Raw genomic sequence first — 24,421 nt, 5'->3', positions numbered from 1 at the left:
TTAGTTGCTATCTGTTGTAGCACAGTATAGAGAACAAAATAGCTCCTTTTAGGGGTACTCCAGTGGAAAAAATGTTTTTTGTTAAGGCAACTGGTGCCAGAAAGTTAAACAGATTTTTAAATTACTTCTATTTAAAAATCTTAACCCTTCCAGTGCTTATCAGCTGCTTTATGTTCCATTTTAGGAACGGTCCAGAGTACAAGTAAATCCCCATAGCAAACCTATCCTGCTTTGGATAGTTCCTAAAATGGACAGAGGTGTCAGCAGAGAGCACTGTGGTCAGACAGAAAGGAAATTTAAAAAGAAAAGAACTTCCTGTGGAGCATATAACAGCTCATAAGTACTGGAAGAGTTAAGATTTTTAAATATTAGTAATTTACAAATCTGCTTAACCTTCTGGCACCAATTGATTTAAAAAAAAAAATATTTTCCAGGGGAGTACCCATTTAAAAATAGTTAGCTAAACTATAGATTTGTACAGTAACCCAGTATTGTAAGAGGCATTACCGATCATGTGTCTACTGTCTCAGATAATGGATTTAGGTGTATATTAAAACTACTTGTTGTATACTTGAGGCTGTAGTGCAAATGGATATCCAGCCATTAACTTATGGTCTCAAAAAAAAAGAAAAACATCTACAGCAATGAAATGCTAATTGGAAGAACTAACACATATGAAGGAGTAATTTGGATGCATGAAGCTCTTTTGATCACTGCATTGTTCCCCACTAGAAATCATTGTTGGCACTTTGCAATAAATACCTAAATTGGCAGATTTTTTTTTCATAATTTATTTTAAAGCCATATGCTTGTAAGGTCCAGCCTTTGAACATTGTTAACACAATGCTAGTGAGATAAAATGACTTCAATAACACACATGGTCTCTCTTTAGTAAGATGACTAGATTCTCTGGAGGTAAAGCTGGCCATAGAAATGTCATGGCCATCAGCCATGCAGGATGTGTCTGCCCACCAAAAGTTCTTTCCATAAACATTGAATTGCTCAACCATGAATGTTTATTTCCATGGGAACAAATGAAAAGCAGAAGACTGCTCAAGTGCAGGCTTGTCACAGGGAAATAATTTCTCCTGATTCATGGATATTACCCTTGTGAACAGTTGGCCATGACATCGGCTACAGGTGGATAGCACCCATAGACTCAATGAGTATCACTTGACTTAGATAATAGTGGCCAGCTTGTACCTCATTGAAAGATACTGCACTCAGTAGTAGTGTTTTCTCATATTAAAGCGCAACGGTCATGAGTTTTTAGCCCCCCAGACTACTACAATGTTGTTACAGATGTGTAACCATACCTTTATCGCTTTTCCTCCCTCTTTTATAACTTATAAAATGCATTTATCCAGCGGACAGGCACATCGGATAGGTGTGGCTTGGGGTTCGCAAAGCCCTACCGCCGCCACGCCAATCCTCTCCTTTCAGCCCTGGAACTGATGTGTAGTAAGACGCTTCGTATGCGCCCCTCCCTTCCTTTAGTACTGCACCTGCGCAGTGAGTGCATAGGCAGCGGGAGCGCATGCTGGAGGGGCGCTTGCGCTGCAGATGCGCGTTGTCTTAATACACAGCGATCCCAGCGCTGAAAGTACAGGATAGGCATGGAGGTGGCGGGGCTTTGCGAACCCCAAGCCACGCATGTCTGACTGTGCCTGACCACTGTATAAATGTAAGTTATAGAAGAAGGAGGAAAAGCGATAATGGTATGGTTACACTCATGTTATGGACATCTGTTACAACATTGTAGTAGTCTGGGGGGCTAAAAACTCATGACAGTTGCGCTTTAAATAGGATCATTCTTCCATCCATAGCATTGGATATAAAAGTTTTTTGAACAGTTAACAGCATCTCATATAGTTCTGTATCCAGTATTTTAAATTGTGCCTATCAGCAGCCTGTTTGTTAATATATTAATGAGGCTCAAGTGCCCAGGGGGGAGTTCCCCAACGAGACAAGTTATGCCGCCCATCCCTGTTGAAGAGGACATGGTCTGGCTAACTCTTGACTTTTGCCAAGGTGAACACCCCCTAGACACTTGAGCCTCAATTACATATTAACAAACAGGCTATTGACAGATCCGCTATTGACAGATCCGATGTCTACCCAAGGTTTTATCTGAGTTTTACATAAACTTTGTGTTTCTTCGTACAATGCCTTTGTCCAAGCGATTCTAAGGAAACTGCTTAGCTGGTTATAGTTAGAGCTACAGCTAGAAATGTAGTAATGTAACTATGGCTCAGTTTTCATTATAACTTAATAGAGAATTATTCAGAACCAAGAGTCAGAGTACAGGAAGTGACTTAATGGTATTTAAATGTACACACTCAGTTTTCCCAAACCAATATAACAAGAAGACCAAGCTTAGTTAAAGCATAAAATATAAGCAGAGATTTTTCCATCCACAACCTTAAAGCGTTCCTGTCATATCGCAGAAAAGAAAAGTTATATGTTACTCAGTACCTACTTCTGATCATATATTACATATACAGGGTGGGCCATTTATATGGATACACCTTAATAAAATGGGAATGGTTGGTGATATTAACTTCCTGTTTGTGGCACATTAGTATATGTGAGGAGGGAAACTTTTCAAGATGGGTGTTGACCATGGCGGCCATTTTGAAGTCGGCCATTTTGAATCCATCTTTTGTTTTTTCAATAGGAAGAGGGTCATGTGAAATTCCCAATAAGTTTGATGTGTCACAAGAAAAACAATGATGTGCTTTGTTGTAACATAACTTTATTCTTTCATGAGTTATATGCAAGTTTCTGACCACTTATAAAATGGGTTCAATTTGCTGTCCATTGTGTTGGATTGTCAATGCAACCCTCTTCTCCCACTCTTCACACACTGATAGCAACACCGCAGGAGAAATGCTAACACAGACTTCCAGTATCCTTAGTTTCAGATGCTGCAGAATGGGCAAAACAAAAATTGGAACAGGACCCTCAGTTTACGCAGAAGATTTTGTTCAGTGATGAGGCAAACTTTTATGTGAATGGTGGAGTTAACAAACAAAACCACCGCTATTGGTCTGACACTAACCCATATTGGATAGATCCCTCCAAGACTGTTGGAACACAAAAATTGATGGTATGGTGTGGTGTATGGGGTACAAAGATAGTGGGGCCATTCTTCATCAATGGAAACCTCAAGGCCACTGGATATGCGAAATTGCTACATGATGATGTGTTTCCCTCTTTATGCACTGAAGCTGGCATGTTCCCTGAGTTTTTCCAGCAAGATGGTACACCACCATGTTATGGGTGTCAGGTCCGAGCATTCCTAGATGAACAGTTTCCTGGAAAGTGGATTGGTCGTCGTGGGCCAGTTGAATGGCCCCCAAGGTCTCCCGATCTGACCCCTTAGACTTTTATCTTTGGGGTCATCTGAAGGCAATTGTCTATGCTGTGAAGATATGAGATGTGCAGCACCTGAAACTACGGATACTGGAAGCCTGTGCTAGCATTTCTCCTGCGGTGTTGCTATCAGTGTGTGAAGAGTGGGAGAAGCGGGTTGCATTGACAATCCAAAACAATGGGCAGCACATTGAACACATTTTATAAGTGGTCAGAAACTTGTAAATAACCCATGAAAGAATTAAGTTACATTAAAACCAAGCACATCATTGTTTTCCTTGTGAAATTCCCAATAAGTTTGATGTGTCACATAACCCTCTTCCTATTGAAAAAACAAAAGTTGGATTTAAAATGGCCGACTTCAAAATGGCCGCCATGGTCACCACCCATCTTGAAAAGTTTCACCCCTCACATATACTAATGTGCCACAAACAGCAAGTTAATATCACCAACCATTCCCATTTTATTAAGGTGTATCCAAATAAATGGCCCCCCCTGTACATAGCACCTATATTTCTCACAAATACCTTTTATGTGTGGTCACTTACTTTGTAATTCTGTGCTTTGGAGGGGGCTTGTCCCTCACTCTGCATGACTTATCTGCCTCCCTGGGTGTTGGATCTCTCCATCCAATCACTACAGGTTGTTCTGTAACCCACTCCTTACTTTTTTTGCATGCTGCAGTCTGATAGGACAGGAATGAGCACAGAAGAGTGCTAATCTCACCCTCAATTACTAAAATTTGTCTATGCCTGTGCTTCACCTTGGTCAAAGATAATGGTGCAGCTGTACAGAATTATATTCTGGATGGAATGGGGTGTTTTCTATAAGCCTTGATTTCTATAAAAGGGAATTAAAAGTTTCTTATGACATACAGTATATTAGATAATGTTTTACCAAGATGTACAATATTTTAAAAGTTTTTGAATCTGAAAGTGCCCATTTAAAGGGGTACTCCAGTGGAAATTTATTCAGACCAACTGGCGCTAGCAAATTAAACAGATTTGTAAATTAAACAGCAAGGAAGTTGTCAGCTCACTGAGGGCGGAGTGCAATGTCCAACTCTCGTCAAGCAGAAGAAAGAAAAGTCGAACAGCCGGCACACTTAAAACTCCAAGTTTATTGCAGCTTTAAAATCGTCAGGAACAAGGTGAACAAACAGTCAGTATTCACAGTTGAAGTGTTTCGAGTCTAATTGTATAGGTTTAGTTAAAGAGTCGTAGACTCGAAACGCGTCAACCGTGCGTACTGACTGTTTGTTCACCTTGTACCTGACGATTTTAAAGCTGCAATAAACTTGTTTTAAGTGTGCCGGCCATTCCACTTTTCCTTCTTCAGATTTGTAAATTTATCTATTTAAAAATCTTAATCCTTCCAGTACTTATCAGCTGCTGTATGCTCCAGAGCAATTTGAGTTGTTCTTTTCTGTCTGACCACGGTGCTCTATGTTGACACCTCTGTCCATGTCAGGAACTGTCCAGAGTTGGAGCAAATCCCCATAGCAAACCTATCCTGCTCCGGACAATTCCTGACATGAACCGAGGTGTCAGCAGACAGCACTGTGGTCAGACAGAAAAGAAATTAAAAGGGAAAGAACTTGCTGTGCAGCATACAGCAGCTGATAAGTACTGGAAGGATTAAGATTTCTAGGCAGAAGTAAATTAACTTTCTGGTACCAGTTGATTTAAAAAAAATTGTTTCCTCCGGAGTACCCTTTAATGTCTGTTTTCGGGATTGTATTAACAGACATTTTTTCTGTTTAGGAATCGGATGTTATTGCCATATTGACAGTTTTATTTTTTATTTATTTATTTATGATAGCAAACAACCATAGAATTGATTTTCATACTGCCCTATTTTATTTACAATAGATGTATGAAATATAGCATTGAAAGGATTATTTGAGGTATGGTTTTCGTTTCCATTCATATTGCAGTTTAACAAGTGACTCCTTTCTGAACATGTATGACATTTAGTACAGATGACCCATGTCTTTGTTGGTCAAACATTTGTAAATCCATTTAAAATTTCTTGGTTATTATGGTGATTTTTGGAGACTAATTGTCGCTAGTGTTAGTCTTCTTCTGTGCTGAGAGGAAGCAGAGCAGCCATAGATGGAAGTTATGTTGATATCTGTCTGTGTTTACCGTAAAAAATTGAATACAGTAGTATACAATGAATATTACAACAGGCGGCTTCTAGATAAATGGTTATGTTAGAACTTTTACATTGGTCAAAATATGTTTCTCCAGTATAGTTATCAATGGCCTGAATGTAGCATTAGAGCATAGAATAAAAGTATGTGCAAAGTTTGCTTAGAAGAAAAAAATACATATACAGTTATGTAAAACTTTGTTTTTTGTATATGTTTTTTTTGATCAATATCTGTAAGATAATTTTTCAATAATAAATGTCCTCTTATTTTCTTTGATTTACTAGGTGCCTATGACAGAAGTGTGACACTGCTGGAAGTATGTGGTAGCTGGCCAGAGAACTTTGGCTTACGCCATATCTCTTCAATTGAAAGCACCGATGAGGGTCTCCGTGAACGGCTGGCTGATGCCATGTCTGAATCTCCAAACCGAGACGTAGTGGTATCAGGAACAGGTACAAAAAAGAGGTGTGATATGAGGTCCAACAATTCTTTTCTACATCAAACTTGTCAGTATTCACTATATTCCATTGTCATAGTGAGCATATTTTAATGCTGGAAATGGAGATGTAAAGTCTGTGTTGCATTCTTATCTTCAACACATGTATGCTTGTTTGTTTATCTGATCTCAGGATAAAAATTTTTTGTAAATGGGACACAGAATAATTCTTACCACACTAACAAAGTCTTCCGTAACACAGTGCAGTTGTAGTTGAGGGAGCTGCCTTATTAGACCAACTTATTTAAGGGGTTGTCCACTAAAAAATTGCATTTAACCAATGTACCCAGAGTGCATAATAAACAAAAAAAAGCTACTCGCCTTCCTTACTCCTTCTTAGCCTCCAGTATCAGCACCTGATCTCTGCTGCACTTGACAAAGCTGCAGATGCCACGTTACATGGCTAAGAAAACTTCTGCCCCACTCAGTGATTGGCTGAGCAGCGATGTGATGTGGCATCTGCAGCTCCGTGAAGTAGGCAGCAGACACCAGAGTCTACGAGGGAGTGAGGGAGGGGAGTAGAAGGTTTTTTGTTTTAATATGCAGCCTGGGCATATTGATTAAATAGCATTTTCAGTGCACAACCCCTTTAAATGCCATTTTACAAGGGTTGATTATCACCATATGAGAGTTCACAAGAATGCTAGATATTCGGCCCATGTTAAAGGGACAGCTATTGGCTGACAAACGAAAAAATATTCTTGTTTGTGTGCTGATCACATCTTTTTTGCTGCCATTGAAATCACCATTATTGGCTTCCCAATTAATGGAGTCATCTAAAAGCTCTGTAAACCCTGTGATCGGCGCTTGTTATTGGGAACCCATTGGCCCTTGTAAAAAATCCCCAAGACATGGCTATCACAGCGGGGAGTCTTGATTTGAAGGGGAAAAGACAGCTGCTCTAGGTCTGGGGTCCTTAATCACTATGTAATATATATTTTTACCCCCAAAAAGCAAGGGGGAATTAAATAATTCATCCAGCAATAATTGATGGTTGGGAGACTCTATGAAAGTGGATCAGTGTTGTGCCTGGCTTCAATATAGTAAGTGGTTGTCATCTATAGACAGCCCATTTCAATTGTGTGTTTGTGTATATATTTATGTATTTATTTATTTTCATTAACATATAACCAAAGTAAAAAAATAAGCAAAGAAAAATACAAAGAAACCCCTTAGGATTAGTTTTGGATCCAGTCATATTATCTTGTCTGCAGACTGCATGACACATCTCCTGAACCCTTCCTAACTCTTTAATTCCAACATAATCCATCTCTGTAATGTTCAATTATAGAGATAAATAATCTCATTTATTTCCATAGATCTAATAAGGTGACCTCCTCATAAGAGGTTAAGAGATGTTACAGACACTTATATATGTTGTGCTTTACAATAATTGTAGAGAAGCTTGCTCTCACTTGGGTGTGTCAGATACCAACATTTGATATCACATTGAAGACCATCTGATATAACATTTTGCTTCCTAATTTTTCTAGTATTCCAGGTAGTTGTTACTTACATAAACATTCAGAAAAACACATCTGTATTAATTCCATTTATTTTTATTGTATTAGTAAATAATTGTTAGTTTACCATTTGCCGACATGTAAAAAAAAAAGAAAACCCTCTTGTATATCTTTTTCATTTAGTTCTGTCCATATGCCATTGGGAACCAAGAATACCCCATTCCTCCCATTTGTTATCACTGTATAGTAATACAATCGAATCAGTCTTGTTATACTCAAGTAGAATGATTGATAAGTTTTATATAGATCACAGCAATTAAATCAGCAATTCTTTTCTACATACTTATCTAGTCCTGGTCCCCCGCAGCTTCTGATCTTCTGCCTTCTTTCTGCTTCTGAGACGAGTACTCACCGCAGGATCTACTGGATCCACCAATCACTAGCTGCAGCAGCGTTGTGCACTGAGTGCTTGTCATGGAAACAGGAAGAAGATCAGGGGACCAGACAGAGTCTGCGGGGAACCAGGGCTAGGTAAGTATGGCTTTTTTTTCAAATTTTTTTCCGAACTGGGCACCATAATATGCTAGTGCCAGATAACCCCTTTAAGTAGTTATATTTATTCACTTAACATTTTGTGTTAACCTTTTTATTCTTAAAATTATTAAATCCACCGTACAACAGGTAAGATTGTGGCAGAGTGTCGTTCTACTAGGCCTAGGGAATGTCTTAATGCTCAAGGGCAACAAGCCCAATTCCTAGAATAAGTGTAAAATATTTGTGTAGACAAAGAAAGGGCCTTGACTTATTGCCATAAGAGTTGGATGTTGCGTATTCCCATATGGTAAGGAATAATGGTTGGAGCATTGTTTGCTCTTAAGAGATATGGTGTAATCTCCGTGCCACTGAGTGTTCGTGAAGAATTTCTTCAGGTCTTGTTCCCACCCAGTAAATGATCTGCTGAGTTTTCAGAGCAAATGTTTGTAAAAACTTGATAAAAGGTGTTAAATGTTTATCTTGGTCCCCCTAGAATAAACACTGACAGGTGATGTTATGAAAAACTTTATCTTCGAAGAGAAAAAGAGAAAGAAATGTATCTGTATATGTAAAACTCAGCTTTGCCTATATAATGATTAAGAGCCATGACTATATATTTATTGATTTATTTATTTATTGATTTATTTCTGTATGAAAAGCTATTAGGCATACTTATATATGCTCTAACAGGGATTCTCATAGTACAGTTATGGGGTATTTTTGTTAGGCTCAGGACTCTTAGACCGATTGTGTGTGATTGTCCTCAGCAATATAAAACAGCAAGGATCTCAGTTGTCTCATCTCACTCTTGTCATTAGGTGGTGAATGTCAATTACACCCACCCACTTCCACTGGTGGGCATGTGGCAGTGCCCATGTGATCACAGCCCAGTAATAATAATAGTAATGATACATGGCTTTGGAGATAAAGCATTACTTTGATTTAAATAAACTATTGACATGTTGCACATAGATGGAGACCCTGGGCATCTGTGCAGCAATGGCAAAAGTTTATTTAAATGACAGGAACCCTCTAAGCTCTGACACTTTAAACATTATACTTTTTAAGGCAAATAAAAACCTGCAAATGATTTGAAATGAACTGATAGCATATACCCTGCATTAAATTGCCTGACAAGAATATCATAGAGCAAATACTAGTAAGAGCAAAGTGACTGCATTGATCATTTTATATTATATTTTTCTGTACAATAGTTATGTTTAATAAACCATAAAGAATTTACGTGCTTCATGTCATCCAACTAGATGCGGGCCCAGAATTTTCTGTCTGAAATGAAAAATATATAGAAAGTATTGTTTCTGAACTGTATTTTCATATAAGAGAGGCTTTCATTTTAATAGCTTTCTCTCCACCATACACAGTTATTCATACATTGTATGACGCCTTTATAGAGAAAAAGAAATTCAGCCATTTATATAAGTGCTGTCAATTTATGAGAATGACACATCCACACTTATCTTATAGTTTGGTGTTGTGTTCTTTAACGTTGTCAAGACAGATGGAGGGTTCCAAAATTCTAATGGAAAGTGGCTGGGTACATCACCCTGATTGTGAGCATCTGTGGTAGTTGCTTTAAAACACCATCACAAATGATCAGAATGAATTCTTTATCAAGGTTTTCTGTTTTCATTGTTTTTCAGATCATGACCTAATAGCCTATCTATATGTCTGTCTGTCATTATTAAATTAGGCATAACCTGACTGGATTCCAAAGCCTCCAACTGGCAGATTTATAATATGTTGTGTAAGCATGTGTGAAAGTCACAATGAGACTAGGTCTGGCATAGAGGATGTGCTGGCAGGGAAACACTTGACATGATTTAGGAAGGCTAGATGTTTCTGCCTTAGTTATTTTGTTAGCTTGTGTTTGATGGTGTGCCAGAAGCCATTGTCTTTATTACTGTCTTTTTTCCCTCCAATGGTGAAAACTGTGTAATTGCCTTTGTTGTTCATGTGTATTTCATATTTTTAATTAGCGTTTTTATGATGTTTTGTTGGACTTGTCAGACGGGTGTTACAATAACATGCTGTGTACACCTCTTTGACTATAAATGTGTCGCTATGCTTCCATCAATTATGTTTGGTGAGTGTAACGTCTAAGACTGGAGGAAGCTTGAGTGCATTCCATGAAACAGCAACACCATCACAGTATATCTTACCATTTCTACAACAAAGGAAAACTGTGTTCCCCATAAAAATCTGAATTGTCCTTAACATGGTTGGCGCTATGTAGTTGAAGGGTTTCATTTTGTAAATACTAGGTAGTAGTAGGGACATAGTTAAGTTTGGTTCCTAGTTTTTATAATCATTTAAAAATATGATATTATCCTGCCTATAATGTGTTAAAATTAGGAGGATGACGCTATCTAAACAATATCTCTAATAAATAAACAATGTAGGACACATATCTTTCCATCTTTGTTACTTATATGGCGGTTTCTTCTGGTTGTAGTGTACATGCATTCGCCAACTATTTAGTACCGTATATACTCGAGTATAAGCCGACCCGAGTATAAGCCGAGACCCCTAATTTCAGCCCAAAATCCCAGGAAAAGTTATTGACTCGAGTATAAGCCTAGGGTGGGAAATACCTCATCCCCCCCTGTCATCATCCAGACCCGTCATTAACATCCTCATCATCCCCTTGTCATCATCCCACACATCCCCCCTTCATCATCCCCTTGTCATCATCCCACACATCCCCTTATCATCCCACACATCCCCCCTTCATCATCCCCTTGTCATCATCCCACACATCCCCTTATCATCCCACACATCCCCCCTTCATCATCCCCTTGTCATCATTCCACACATCCCCCCTTCATCATCCCCTTGTCATCATCCCACACATCCCCTTATCCCACACATCCCCCCTTCATCATCCCCTTGTCATCATCCCACACATCCCCTTATCCCACACATCCCCCCTTCATCATCCCCTTGTCATCATCCCACACATCCCCCCTTCATCATCCCCTTGTCATCATCCCACACATCCCCTTATCATCCCACACATCCCCCCTTCATCATCCCCTTGTAATCATCCCACACACCCCCCTTCATCATCCCCACACCCCCCCCCCCTTCATCATCCTCTTCTCATCATTCGCCCTCAGTGGTCTTCAACCTGCGGACCTCCAGAGGTTTCAAAACTACAACTCCCAGCAAGCCCGGGCAGCCATCGGCTGTCCGGGCTTGCTGGGAGTTGTAGTTTTGAAACCTCCGGAGGTCCGCAGGTTGAAGACCACTGCGGCCTTCAACCTGCGGACCTCCAGAGGTTTCAAAACTACAACTCCCAGCAAGCCCGGGCAGCCATCGGCTGTCCGGGCTTGCTGGGAGTTGTAGTTTTGAAACCTCCGGAGGTCCGCAGGTTGAAGACCACTGCGGCCTTCAACATCATCCAGCCCCCTCTCACCCCCTTTAGTTCTGAGTACTCACCTCCGCTCGGCGCTGGTCCGGTCCTGCAGGGCTGTCCGGTAAGGAGGTGGTCCGGTGAGGAGGTGGTCCGGGCTGCTATCTTCACCGGGGGCGCCTCTTCTCCGCGCTTCCGGCCCGGAATAGAGCCGTTGCCTTAACAACGACGTATCTGCGTCGTTGTCAAGGCAACGTGACTATTCTGAGGCCGGGCCCGAAGCGCTTAGAAGAGGCCTCCCCGGTGAAGATAGCAGCCCGGACCACCTCCTCACCGGACCACCTCCTCACCGGACAGCCCTGCAGGACCGGACCAGCGCCGAGCGGAGGTGAGTACTCAGAACTAAAGGGGGTGAGAGGGGGCTGGATGATGTTGAAGGCCGCAGTGGTCTTCAACCTGCGGACCTCCGGAGGTTTCAAAACTACAACTCCCAGCAAGCCCGGACAGCCGATGGCTGCCCGGGCTTGCTGGGAGTTGTAGTTTTGAAACCTCTGGAGGTCCGCAGGTTGAAGACCACTGCGGGTGGGGGAGTTCACTCGAGTATAAGCCGAGGGGGGTGTTTTCAGCACGAAAAATCGTGCTGAAAAACTCGGCCTATACTCGAGTATATACGGTACATTTTCCAACTGGCTATGCATTTCCTTAGCTTAGTAAAACATTCTCCTTTTGTGTTTTCAAGAAATGTTAATAAATGTGCCTTTAAAGTTTTTTTCTGTAATGCAAGTGATACATGTGGCTCCTAGGTCCAGGACATGTGGCTCCATACCTATTAACAGGTTCACATATTATTGCCCAGTGATGCCAACAAAAAAAGACAATTTTACTGCCACTTGGCTACTTATTCAGAGCCATGTTACACTACAACTACTGTTTTTTCACAATGAGATTTCTTGGTTGTAAAAAAACTTAATACTTGTTTACTATTTACTTTGCAAAGCACTACATGTTAATTTTAGAGTGGCTCTTTGGCTTATGGGTTGGGTACCTCTGCTATAGTATACAGCTTATTGTCAAGGTCACTATTCAGCATTGTCTGTCTGTCATGGGTTGTTGAATAAATAAACATCTATAGAAAAATGTAGGACACTCATGATGTATTATTATTTTGGAGAATGATATAAGTTGTATAGCATGGCATTTGCCTTTACTACTATGATCTCATGTAAGAATTACCCAGTCTTATCAGCTACCATGCACACTTGCTTTTTGGTCATTTTTGGTTGATAAAACAGCCCAAAAAACTGCAATTTTATAACTTAAGTAAGGGAAATTTTGCCAATCAGATGGGAAATGATCCCTTAACCTCACATTGTTTCTTAATTTAGGATATATTTTGGATGAAAAGATCTCTTAATCAAAAAATGGCAGAAAATACAGCCAAAGAATTAAGCCAGGCAAGAAAAGCCTCAAAGGGCCAAAAAGCTGCTCAAATAAAAAAAAAAAGTTTAAAAAAATGGAAATGTAAAATCTTTTTGCTTAAATAAAAGGAAAACAGACTTTTTTGAGCCTAAAATATGATTTTTAAAAACATGTGCACCATGTGTAGTGAAAATAGAGACATATATTCAAAATATGATTTTTATCAGTGACTCAGGCTGTTTTAAAATCTGACGCATCTTACACTGTGTGCTCAGTTTACACCACCTCATTTTTTTTTTTTTTTTTTTTGGTGCATTGAAACTTTGGCACAATTTAAGCCCTGCTCCATTGGTGGGCCTTTTCTATAGGCCACGCCCCTTTTGACAAAATTGACTCACATGCCAACAAGGCAAAATTCTTACAGTGCTTTGCCACGTTTTAACTAATCTGGTCCAGTTTACACACAAAAGGAAAATTCTGTTTTGACCCCCCCACCCCCCAATTTATTAACTCAGATTTAAAAAAAATTCTTCAACAAGAAGGGACCAACATTTTTGGCCAGGTCCAGTTTTTTTGCAGCTTACCTTGAATAAATGCAACTCCTCTACTTCTAAACTACACTGCTCAAAAAAATAAAGGGAACACTAAGACTAAGACTAACCCTAAGAATGAACTAATCGTATGAAATACTTTCGTCTTTACATTGTTGAATGTGCTGATATCAAAATCACACAAAATTTATCAAAGGAAATCAAATTTATCAACCCATGGAGGTCTGGATATGGAGTCACACTCAAAATCTAAGTGGAAAACCACACTACAGGCTGATCCAACTTTGATGTAATGTCCTTGAAACAAGTCAAAATTTGGCTCAGTAGTGTGTGTGGCCTCCATGTGCCCGTATGACCTCCCTACAAAGCCTGGGCATGCTCCTGGTGAGGTGGCAGATGGTCTCCTGAGGGATGTCCTACCAGACCTGGATTATAGCATCCGCCAACTCCTGGACAGTCTGTGGTGCAACGTGGTGTTGGTGGATGGAGTGAGACATCCCAGTGTCCCAGATGTGCTCAATCAGATTCAATTCTGGGGAACGGGCGGGCCAGTCCATTGCATCAATGCCTTCCTCTTGCAGGAACTGCTGACACACTTCAGCCACATGAGGTCTAGCATTGTCTTGCATTAGGAGGAACCCAGGGCCAACCGCACCAGCATATGGTCTCACAAGGGGTCTGAGGATCTCATCTTGGTACCTAATGGCAGTCAGGCTACCTCCGGCAAGCACCTGGAGGGCTGTGTGGCCTCCAAAGAAATGCCACCCCACACCATTCTGACCATTTGGCTGACCAATCGCCAAACCGGTCGTGCTGGAGGATGTTGCAGGCAGCAGAATGTTCTCCACGGTGTCTCCAGACTCTGTCACGTCTGTCACATGTGCTCAGTGTGAACCTGCTTTAATCTGTGAAGAGCACAATGTGCCAGTGGGGAATTTGCCAGTCTTGGTGTTCTCTGGCAAATGCCAAACGTTCTGCACGGTGTTGGGCTTTAAGCACAACCCCCACCTGTGGACGTCGGCCCTCATACCACCCTCATGGAGTCTGTTTCTGACCGTTTGACTGGACACATGCACACTTGTGGTCTGCTGGAGGTCATTTTGTAGGGCTCTGGCAGTGCTCCTCCTGCTCCTCCTTGCACAAAGGGGGAGGTAGCGCTCCTGCTGCTGGGTTGTTGCCCTCCTACGGCCTCCTCCACATCTCCTGACGTACTGCCCTGTCTCCTGGTAGCGCCTCCATGCTCTGGACACTATGCTGACAGACACAGCAAACCTCCTTGCCAAAGCTCACATTGATGTGCCATCCTGGATGAGCTGCACTACCTGAGCCATTCATGTGGGTTGTAGACTCCGTCTCATGCTACCACTAGTTGAAAGCACCACCAGCATTCAAAAGTGACCACAACATCAGCCAGGAAGCATAGGTTCTGAGATGTGGTCTGTGATCACCACCTGCAGAACCACTCCTTTATTGGGGTGTCTTGCTAATTGCCTATAATTTCCACCTGTTGTCTGTTCCATTTGCACAACAGGATGTGAAATTGATTGTCAATCAATGTTGCTTCCTGAGAGGACAGTATGATTTCACAGAAGTGTGATTGACTTGGAGTTACATTGTGTTGTTTAAGTGCTCCCTTTATTTTTTTGAGCTGTGTATGTCTTGAGCTGCCAGAAATGTGAAACAGAACAATTGTTTCACATTTAAATAAAAACCCAGTTTATTCCCTTTCCTGTAAGTTTTCAAGGTACACTATCTTCCTTTATTTGATCAGTCACTGACTGATGTGAAGAATATATATTTTTACTAGAGCAACATTTTAGCAACAAAGTTGTGCTACCTGAAAGCTGAGGTTAACTCCTTAAGGACTTAGGATGTATGAATACGTCCTAAGTCCGGTCCCTGTCTATAACGCGGGTATTCACAGCCAGGACCTGTGGCTAATAGCGCGTGGCCGTGATCGGTTTGCTATGGGTATTTTCTTCTAAACTGGGCAGTTCCCGAGACACGTGTAATCAGAGAGCACTTAGACAGAAAAGAACAACTCAACTTCAGAAGCTCATAAGTACTGAAAGGATTAAGATTTGTAAATAGAAGTAATTTACAAATCTGTTCAACTTTCTGGAGCCAGTTGATATATAAAATTTTTTTTTTCCTGGATAACCCCTTTAACCCCTTAAGGACTGAGCGATTTCACGTTTTTGCATTTTCGTTTTTTCCTCTTGCCTTTAAAAAATCATAACCCTTTCAATTTTGCACCTAAAAATCTGTATTATGGCTTATTTTTTGTGCCACCAATTCTACTTTACAGTGACATTAGTTATTTTACCGAAAAATCAACGGTGAAACGGAAAAAAAAATCATTGTGCGACAAACTTGAAGAAAAAATGTCATTTTGTAAATTTTGGGGGCTTCTGTTTCTACGCAGTACATTTTTCGGTACAAATATGGTATCAATAAAAAGTACAGATCACAGCGCAAAAAATGAGCCCTTATACTGCTGCTTATACCGAAAAATGAAAAAGTTATAGGTCTTCAAAATAGGGGGATCTTAAACGTACTAATTTGGTTAAAAAGTTTGTGATTTTTCTTAAGGGCAACAGTAATAGAAAAGTGTATAATCATGGGTATAATTTTAATCGTATTGACCCAGAGAATAAAGAACACATGTCACTTTTACCATAAATTGTACGGCGTGAAAACGAAACCTTCCAAAATTAGCAAAATTACGGTTTTCTTTTTAATTTCCCCACACAAATAGTATTTTTTTGGTTGCGCCATACATTTTGTGGTAAAGTGAGTGATGGCATTACAACGGACAACTGGTCGCGCAAAAAACAAGCCCTCATACTAGTCTGTGGATGAAAATATAAAAGAGTTATGATTTTTTGAAGGCGAAGAGGAAAAAATGAAAACGTAAAAATAAAATTTTCTGCGTCCTTAAGGCCAAAATGGTCTGCGTCCTTAAGGGGTTAAAGCTGTTTTATGGCACACGTCTATGCATAGTCTCAGTCTAAATATGACTTTTAGTCTATCCCAAAATGGTTGTCTCCAGCACCGATTATGTATAAGTGGTATCTGTATGAAACTTAAGGTTTCATTGTTATGATGCCAAAAAAATACCTTTGTCGCTAAATGATTTTAAATCTTGCCGTTTCATAAATTTGTCATAGCTATAATGAAAGAGAGGCCTGTGCAGAAAGTTGGCCATTTTCCCAAACAAGGCTATGTAATTGATAATACATATGTGTGAATACCATAAACTGTTTCAGTGGATCAGATGTTTATGTTAAGAAAATGGTGCAAGGTTAAATAGGATATAAAAAAAGAGTCCACTCCAAGAGCATTCTTCTTTTTTGTCATACGCTGTTTTACATAATTACCTTTTAGTATTTCCCGTAAAATATATGAGTTGCAGAATACAAGTAAAATACAATTATCTTTGGAATTTGCTATTTGGAATCTGTAATGAACGGGGGAGGCCACCTGTGATTTAAAAACATCACGAAAACTGGAATAGGGGAGCCTTAAATAAAAGGAAATCATAGAAATAGAGCCAAGAATTAGACAGGCTGATGTATGAGGGAAACGTATAGGACTGCTGGTTTTTATGTGAATCGAAAAACACATAAATTACATAAGAAAACTGCAATGAATAAGCGTATGGACTCAGTGGGTAAAGAATAACACTGATAAATAACAACTAAAAATAATCACCTTTCAAGTGCTGAATGTCCCTATTTCAGGTCCCTAATACATAGACAGTCCAGTATTGACAGGTTTTTACCTGTAATTTTTGGATGGCGCTCATTACTGTTTTTTGCTGATTGGTTTACCTTTTCTTAGAAAAAACTTCTGTTTGGTAATAATACCTTATACACCATAGTTTATATGAGATATAACAGTGTGAATATACTTTTTATAGCTCATTTTATACATAGAAATACCAATTTGGTCTGTATAAGACAGCAAGTTAAATAAGAAAGTCATATATCACAACCAAAATTCTGCCTGAGGCTAGGATTTCACTGAGGTTTTTTCCTACCAGGAAAAACTGGCGTTTTTTCTGGCTTTTTCCCTGGTGTGTGGAAACAGCCAAATTTGTACCGTGTGACAGTTTTCAGGCTACCATTCTGTGGGTCGGATGCTTAGCGCCCGGTCCACAGAGTGTTAGGAGATGAGGAGTGATGAAAAGCATAACTCTTCACCTCCCCCGGCCGTATAGTATACAGGGGTGCATAGTGTACCCCTGTATACTATACAGGAGACGGGAATCCTGTCACCAGACTGACAGGACTCCCTGCTCTTATAGGCCCTTTGGGCGGTATACACTATGTACAGCTATCTATAGATAGCTGTATATAGTGTATACAGAAGACGAAGTCCACTTAACTCCCTCGCTCCCTGTCGGGTCCATGTAGCTCCACCCCTAGTGATTATGTCATTAGGGGGGGGGCTACAGACAGGAGCCAGGCTAGTAAGGGTGTGAGGCTCTGTTTACATTGTCTGTTTTGTATAATGTGAACAGACCCTTCTGGCAGTGTCCTCCCAGACAGGGAGCCTCCAGCTGTTGCTAAACTACAACTCCCAGCATGCCCAGGAAGCCAAATGCTGTCTGGGCATGCTGGGAGTTGTAGTTTTGCACCAATTGGAGGCTCCCTGTTTGGGAAGACATTGCATTATGGGCACTCTCCCCAGTGGAGAGCATCAAAAATGACCTAACCAATTTTCTGTGTTTTTTTTTTCTTCTCGTTTCAGATCCGTGTATGCAGAGGATTACAGCGGATTCAATGGATTATGGCGAATGAACTGAATTTTTTTTTCTTTTAATAAAATGATTAACGAGGGCTGTGGGGGAGTGTTTTTTTAAATAAAATAATTTTTCCAATGTGTCGTTTTTTTTTTAATTGAATTTCCAGGCTTAGTAGTGAAGGCTGCCTTATTGATGGAATCCATTACTAAGCCGGGGCTTTGCGTTAGCCCCAAAAACAGTTAGTGCTAACCCCCAATTATTACCCTGGTACCCACCGCCACAGGTGTGCCGGGAAGAGCCGGTACCAACAGGCCCAGAGCGTCAAAATTTGTGCTCCTGGGGCTAGGTGGTAACAGGCTGGCATTATTTAGGATAAGGAGGGCCAGAAACAATGTTCCTCGCCCACCCTGGTAACTTCAGGCTGATGCTGCTTGGTTGGTATCTGGCTGCAAATAAAAATACGGGGAACCCTATGCGCTTTTTATTTATTTGTGAAAAACAAAAACAAACGCATAGGGTTCCCTATATTTTTATTCACATTAACATACCAACCAAGCAGCACAGCCTGACATTACCAGGGTGCGCAAGGACCATTGTTACTGGCCCTCCCCAGCCTAAATAACACCAGCCTGTTACCGCCTAGGCCCTGGAGCGCCATTTTTGATGCTCCTGGCCTGTTGGTACCGGCTCTTCCAGGCACACCTGTGGCGGGGGTTAGCGCTAACTGTTTTGAAGACTAACACTAAGCCCGGCTTAGTAATGGATTTCGCCAATAAGATGGCTTCCATTACTAAGCCTGAAAATTCAATAAAAAAAAAACCAGGACACATTGGAAAAATTATTTTATTTAAGAAAACACTCCCTCACAGCCCTCGTTATCCATTTTATTAAAAGAAATAAAAATGCAGTTCATCCACCATAATCCTCTGCATACACAAATCTAAAACGAGAAGAAAAAAAATACATAAAAAATTGGTTAGGACATTTTTGCACTCTCTGCTGGGGAGAGCGCCCGTAATGCAATGTCTATCCAAACAGGGAGCCTCCAATTGGGGAAAATCTACAACTCCCAGCATGCTGGGAGTTGTAGTTTAGCAACAGCCGGAGTCTCCCTGTCTAGGAGGACATTGTCAGAAGGGTCTGTTCACATTATACAAAACAGGCAATGTGAACAGAGCCTCAGACTTACTAGCCTGGCTACCGTCTGTAGATCCGCCCGTAATGACGTCATCACTAGGGGGTGGAGCTACATGGATCCAGCTGGGACTGAAGGGAGGTAAGGGGACTTCTAGCGTACAGCTCAGTAAGGAGTTAAGTGAGCCAGCAATGTGTATACTGTATACACATTGCAGACTCACTGTAAGTTCTTGCTGGGTAGTAGATATACAACGTATATCTACTTCCCAGCATCAGCTGTTCTCCTGGCTCTGTAGCGGTGAGCACAGCTGAGTCCCGAAATTCACGTCAGGACGATTGCAACGGTGTCAGGAGTGACACTTGCTGTGATCTGTCCCTTACTGCAGGTACTACTACTCCCAAAATGGAGCACACTCTGCTCCATGCTGGGAGCTGTAGTATCTGTACTAATAGACAGATCGCAAAGAGTGTCACTTCTGACACCTGTTGCGATCTGTCTATTAATGCAGGCATTACTACAGGGAGTAGTAATACCTGCAGTTAAGGTCAGACTACAGCGGGTGTCACTTCTGACACCCACTGCAATCCTCTGGTATAAGCTATAGAAGCAGTGGCAGCTACACTTGTCTGGTCCCCTGCCCGGCACTATACTCTGCTTTGATGTGAGGTTATCTTCACATCACAGATTTGTTTATGCCGCTGAGAGCTGTGAGTGGCCAACACTATCCGGCCAATCACAGCTCTGAGCGGGAAATATGAATCTGTGATGAATCACAGCAGAGTATAGTTCTGGGCAGGGGACCAGACAAGTGCGGCTGCTGCTGCTTCTATAGCTGATACCAGAGGATCGCAGTGGGTGTCAACTAGTACAGGTACCACTACTCCCATTTTTATCCCTTTTATTAAAAAAAGTGTACATTTTTATGGGAGTGGTCATCTTACCTGAGTTGTTTTTAACAGCATTTAGAGCCAAACTTAACAGCAAGCCCCATAGACATAGACACAATAAGGGAGACTTGTCAAAACTTGTCCAAAGGAAAAGTTGCCCATAGCAACCAATAGTTGTCCATAGCAACCAATCAGATTGCTTCCTTCATTTTCCAGAGGCCTTTTCAAAAATTAAAGTAAACGATCTGATTGGTTGCTATGGGCAACTCAGCAACTTTTCCTTTGGACAGGTTTTGATAAATCTCCCCCAATGTTCTGGGCAGACCCATTTAACTAGAATGGAAATGCTTTTATCTGTGTCCAAGAAGGAGACTGTTGGAAGGTGATCTCTACAAAACCGGAAGTCTCAAAAAGTATACTTACCCAGCTGGTCTCTGGCATGGCCTTCTTTTTCCTCCTTCCTGTGACATGTTGTGTAGGCAGGGATTGTTCTCTAAACTGGCCATTCACTGTACTAAGCAGGTAATTCCTGCCCACATGGTTTATCACAGGAAGGAGAAAATAGAGAACTATGGCAAATACCAGGCACTTGGAAATACTGCTGTGGCAGGTGAGCAGGCTGGGTAAGTATACTGCTTAGTTATTACCGCAGGTGGTATTTTTTGAATGTAGTGTAAAGCTTTCCTAATCTTCAGTCTTCACTTTTTGTCTGTCCTAGTCCTATATACAAAAGAAACAGTTTTTCCTTCCTGATATAATGTTTTTGTTGAACAGTTTTAACATGTTCTAGGCAAAGACCCCTGATAGAAGCTTAACTGCGCTTCCAGACTAATCACTTAAACAGCCAGTAGACTCCTAGTGTTCATAGTACTGCTATCTGCCAATTTACACTCATTATTGTAGAGTTATGACTACTGCAAGATACATTATACTTATTACTTCCATTACCAGCTTACAGTACCAGCATGCATGCAATAGCCAACAGACGCTGAAACTCACAGAAGGCTAAGTGCACATATAAAGTACAGATTATAAAACAAAGTCAAACAATAGATTTTACAATAATAAGCAGATTGTTATAGATTTATCACTATGCAGTAACTATGTCGTGTGGTAGGACTATGTCATACTGACAGTATACGGGTATGGATTAAGAACTTTTTACTTCTCCCATTTGTTGTGTAGACATTATATTTGCTGTGATATTGCTTTTAGAATTATTGGAATAAGTTAATGTATTACTATGATAAAAATAGTCCTAAGTCAAATAGAGCATGCAAGACCCTAGGGAGATTTCCCACATGCCATATTGATGCAGTTTTTTATGTCGATTTTAAAGCTAAAACAAGGATTACAATAATACAAACAAGTAGAGTGTTTTCAATATCCTTACCCTTCAATCCACTGTAACATTGGTTTTAAAAGCTCCATCAAAACAACTTAGAAAGAACCTTGAAACTGAGTTTAGTCTTGAGCTGTGGAAGCCACCTGGAATTTGCTCACTTATAGAGTCCCTGTCATTAAAAAAAAGCAAATAACTTTTGACATGTCAGAGAGATACTTCAAAAGTTTTGAAAGTGCTGAGACCCCCACCCCTCAGGAGAATGAGCAGGAATCTGCGTCCTGCAGCCCTATTATAAGTTTATAGGGCCACAGGATGGAAATCGCTGAGAGCTAGGAAGTGAAGCATGATACCAAGCATTTCTCTGAGCTCGTTTTCCTGATCGGTGGGGATCTGATTGATAAAAAATTTCACATGTGTAATTTGTACATGTATAAGGACAGGGGTTGTCTCAGTAAAAAACCCTTTACCTACTTAGCATGTTTCTTTAGACAGTCTGACATCAGCACCTCTTCAAGTAAAGCTTCAGGTGAGCCTCAGATGAGGTTTACCGCTCCTCCTCTTAGGCTGGATTCACACTATGGCTATGTTCATACAGCAGAATATCTGCAAATTCCATTCAGCAAAGAGGAATTCCGCACAGTAATTCCACCATCTGAACATAGCCTATTAGTGCACCACATCCAAAGTATAGGTTGGCTTACAGGACATGTACTGAACATAGTAACTAGTAGGCTATCCACTGAACTCAATGAGACCACCATTAGTACGCCATGGTATACAACTGAAGGATTTCTGCCAGCATGGCAACGCATACCACGCAATATATATATAGTGGTCCCTCAACATACGATGGTAATTCGCTCCAAACGACCCATCGTTTGTCGAATCCATCGTATGTTGAGGGATCCGTGCAATGTAAAGTATAGGAAGCTGTACTCACCTGTCCCCGCCGCTCCGGACCAGGTCCTCACCGCTCCCAATGCTGTCCCAGGGGCTCCCGATGCTGTCCCGCTGCTCCGATGTCTTCTTCGCGATCCTCCGGCTTCTTCCGCATCTTCTGCAGGGTCCGGGCCTCGCTTTTTGGTGACGTTATTACGCTGCTGCGCCGGCAGGGCATGCGTAGTGACGTAATAACGATGCCGGAAAGCGAGGCCCGGACCCCGGAGAAGATGCAGAAGACGCCGGAGGATCGTGAAGTGGACCCGGAGCATGGGAATAGCTAAGCGAACCTGCCCGGGATGCTTAAACCGCTATCCGACAGCAGCTTAAGCATTTTGCGCTGTCGGATAGCAGTTAATGCAATGGCCTCGACATATAAAAGCATCGTATGTCGATGCTGACATCGACATGCGATGGCCTCTGAGAGGCCATCGTATGTCGATTTTATCATATGTCGGGGCCATCGCATGTCGGGGGGTTACTATATATATATATACATATATATATATATATATATATATATATATATATATATGTATATATATGGCTGGGGGCATGTTAAACATAAAAAAATATTCCAATCCCGTATAGCTGCTGTTCTGACACCTCTGCTTGTCCCTCTCAGCCAATAACTAAGGTGGGACACTACTGTGACCAGTGATGGGCTGAGCAGGGTTTTCCTGTCTAGAGGACTCCTCTCAGAACAAGGAAGAAATGGTGATGAGTGGGGACCAGGAGGCATTGGAACTGCAGCTTCAGGGGATCAGGTATATGAGTATAACTTATTTATTTATGTTTAAAGCTCCCCATATATATATATATATATATATATATATATATATATAAAATGTATGTCTCCAGACATACTATATACATTATAATCCAGGATTCACACTGTGCATCACGTGATTCATCTGGTCACATGCATCTTCAGCTTGTTTTTCCTTCATCAGTCGCTATGGCTGAGAACTATACCACTACCATGTACAAGTGTTTAGTGCTGAAATGGTGAGGTGCATTGTTGTTTTATTTCTTTGCTAAAACTGTTTTCATAGAATAAGTCAGAATTGATACAATATATAAAAATGCTCAAATACCCACCTGTGATGTATATAAATCTAGCCAACTAAAAATATACTCATATACTTACCAATACCGAGAGGTGTAGATGTGTTAGGAATCTCACTGCCACATGACTGACAGCTCCCAATATCCCATACTGCTAAATATACCACTATTATATATGACATGTCTTTAAAGAATTCTCCTTTGTATGACACTTGCCCTGTCAAATATAGCCTATTACGAGCTATATTTTTCATTAGCAGCTGCTGTGTTTAATGCCATTTGCTATAAGTGCAGCAGCTTGATAGTCTGAAAAGAACTTCATCAGGAACATAGATGGTTAGTCTGTTTTTAGACTGGCACTACGAATGAAAAGAAGAAGCTCTAAGCCATTGCATTACATTCTATACATTGAATATTCTGTTGTGTCTGATTCTGTTCCGTGTCTATGAAGGGTGCATGAACACTTTCTAAAAGCCAGGCTGACAGTTCGGCAGGATTGTAATGCATGGCTCTTAGGCCATCTTTCTGTAGAGCCGTCTGATAATGTAAAAATGCTTCCCTGACTTTGACAGTCCAAAGGTTTCAATCATTTAAGGAGAAACATTGTTGCATTGTGGCTCTTAAGTGAACAAGAGTCTCTTTTATTTCTGCAGAGAGGGTGAGGAGGGGGGAAGAAAGAAAGGGATAGAAGTCAAATTTGGGATTGTGCTGTTTAGAGCAGGGAGGTCACAAGGCCTTAATGCATTTAGCATTGACTGCCCCCTCTTGTAGTGCGTCTATTAGTGAGTAATTTGATTTGTACCTATTCATTTGCAGTCCCTGCAGCAGCTCGGAGCTGGCCCCATGTATAATTGGTGCTGTCTCTATTTTTACTTCATTAGATTAGCCCTGACTCCTGGCCACTTGTTGTCTGCGCTTGTCTGCCCAT

General features: G+C 41.0%; 1 protein-coding gene across 6 annotated transcripts in view; it reads left to right on the top strand.

Annotated features, from left to right (window-relative positions):
* BCAS3 (BCAS3 microtubule associated cell migration factor) overlaps positions 1–24,421 on the top strand; it is a 1,340,542-nt gene that overhangs the window by 1,251,181 nt on the left and 64,940 nt on the right. For 4 of the 6 annotated variants that reach the window (XR_008888692.1, XM_056556703.1, XM_056556706.1 and 1 more), the window contains one exon: positions 5,815–5,982. Coding sequence is in view for 5 of the 6 variants with exons in the window: in XM_056556703.1 (XP_056412678.1) it covers positions 5,815–5,982 (168 nt within the window). In the remaining variant the exon portion in view is untranslated. Of the gene's footprint in view, positions 1–5,814; positions 5,996–24,421 lie in introns of all 6 variants that reach the window. The other 2 variants (XM_056556707.1, XM_056556708.1) reach the window with 1 other exon arrangement.

Source organism: Hyla sarda, chromosome 2, assembly GCF_029499605.1.
Source record: "Hyla sarda isolate aHylSar1 chromosome 2, aHylSar1.hap1, whole genome shotgun sequence".
Taxonomy (NCBI): domain Eukaryota; kingdom Metazoa; phylum Chordata; class Amphibia; order Anura; family Hylidae; genus Hyla; species Hyla sarda.
This window is presented reverse-complemented; position numbering and strand designations above follow the sequence as displayed.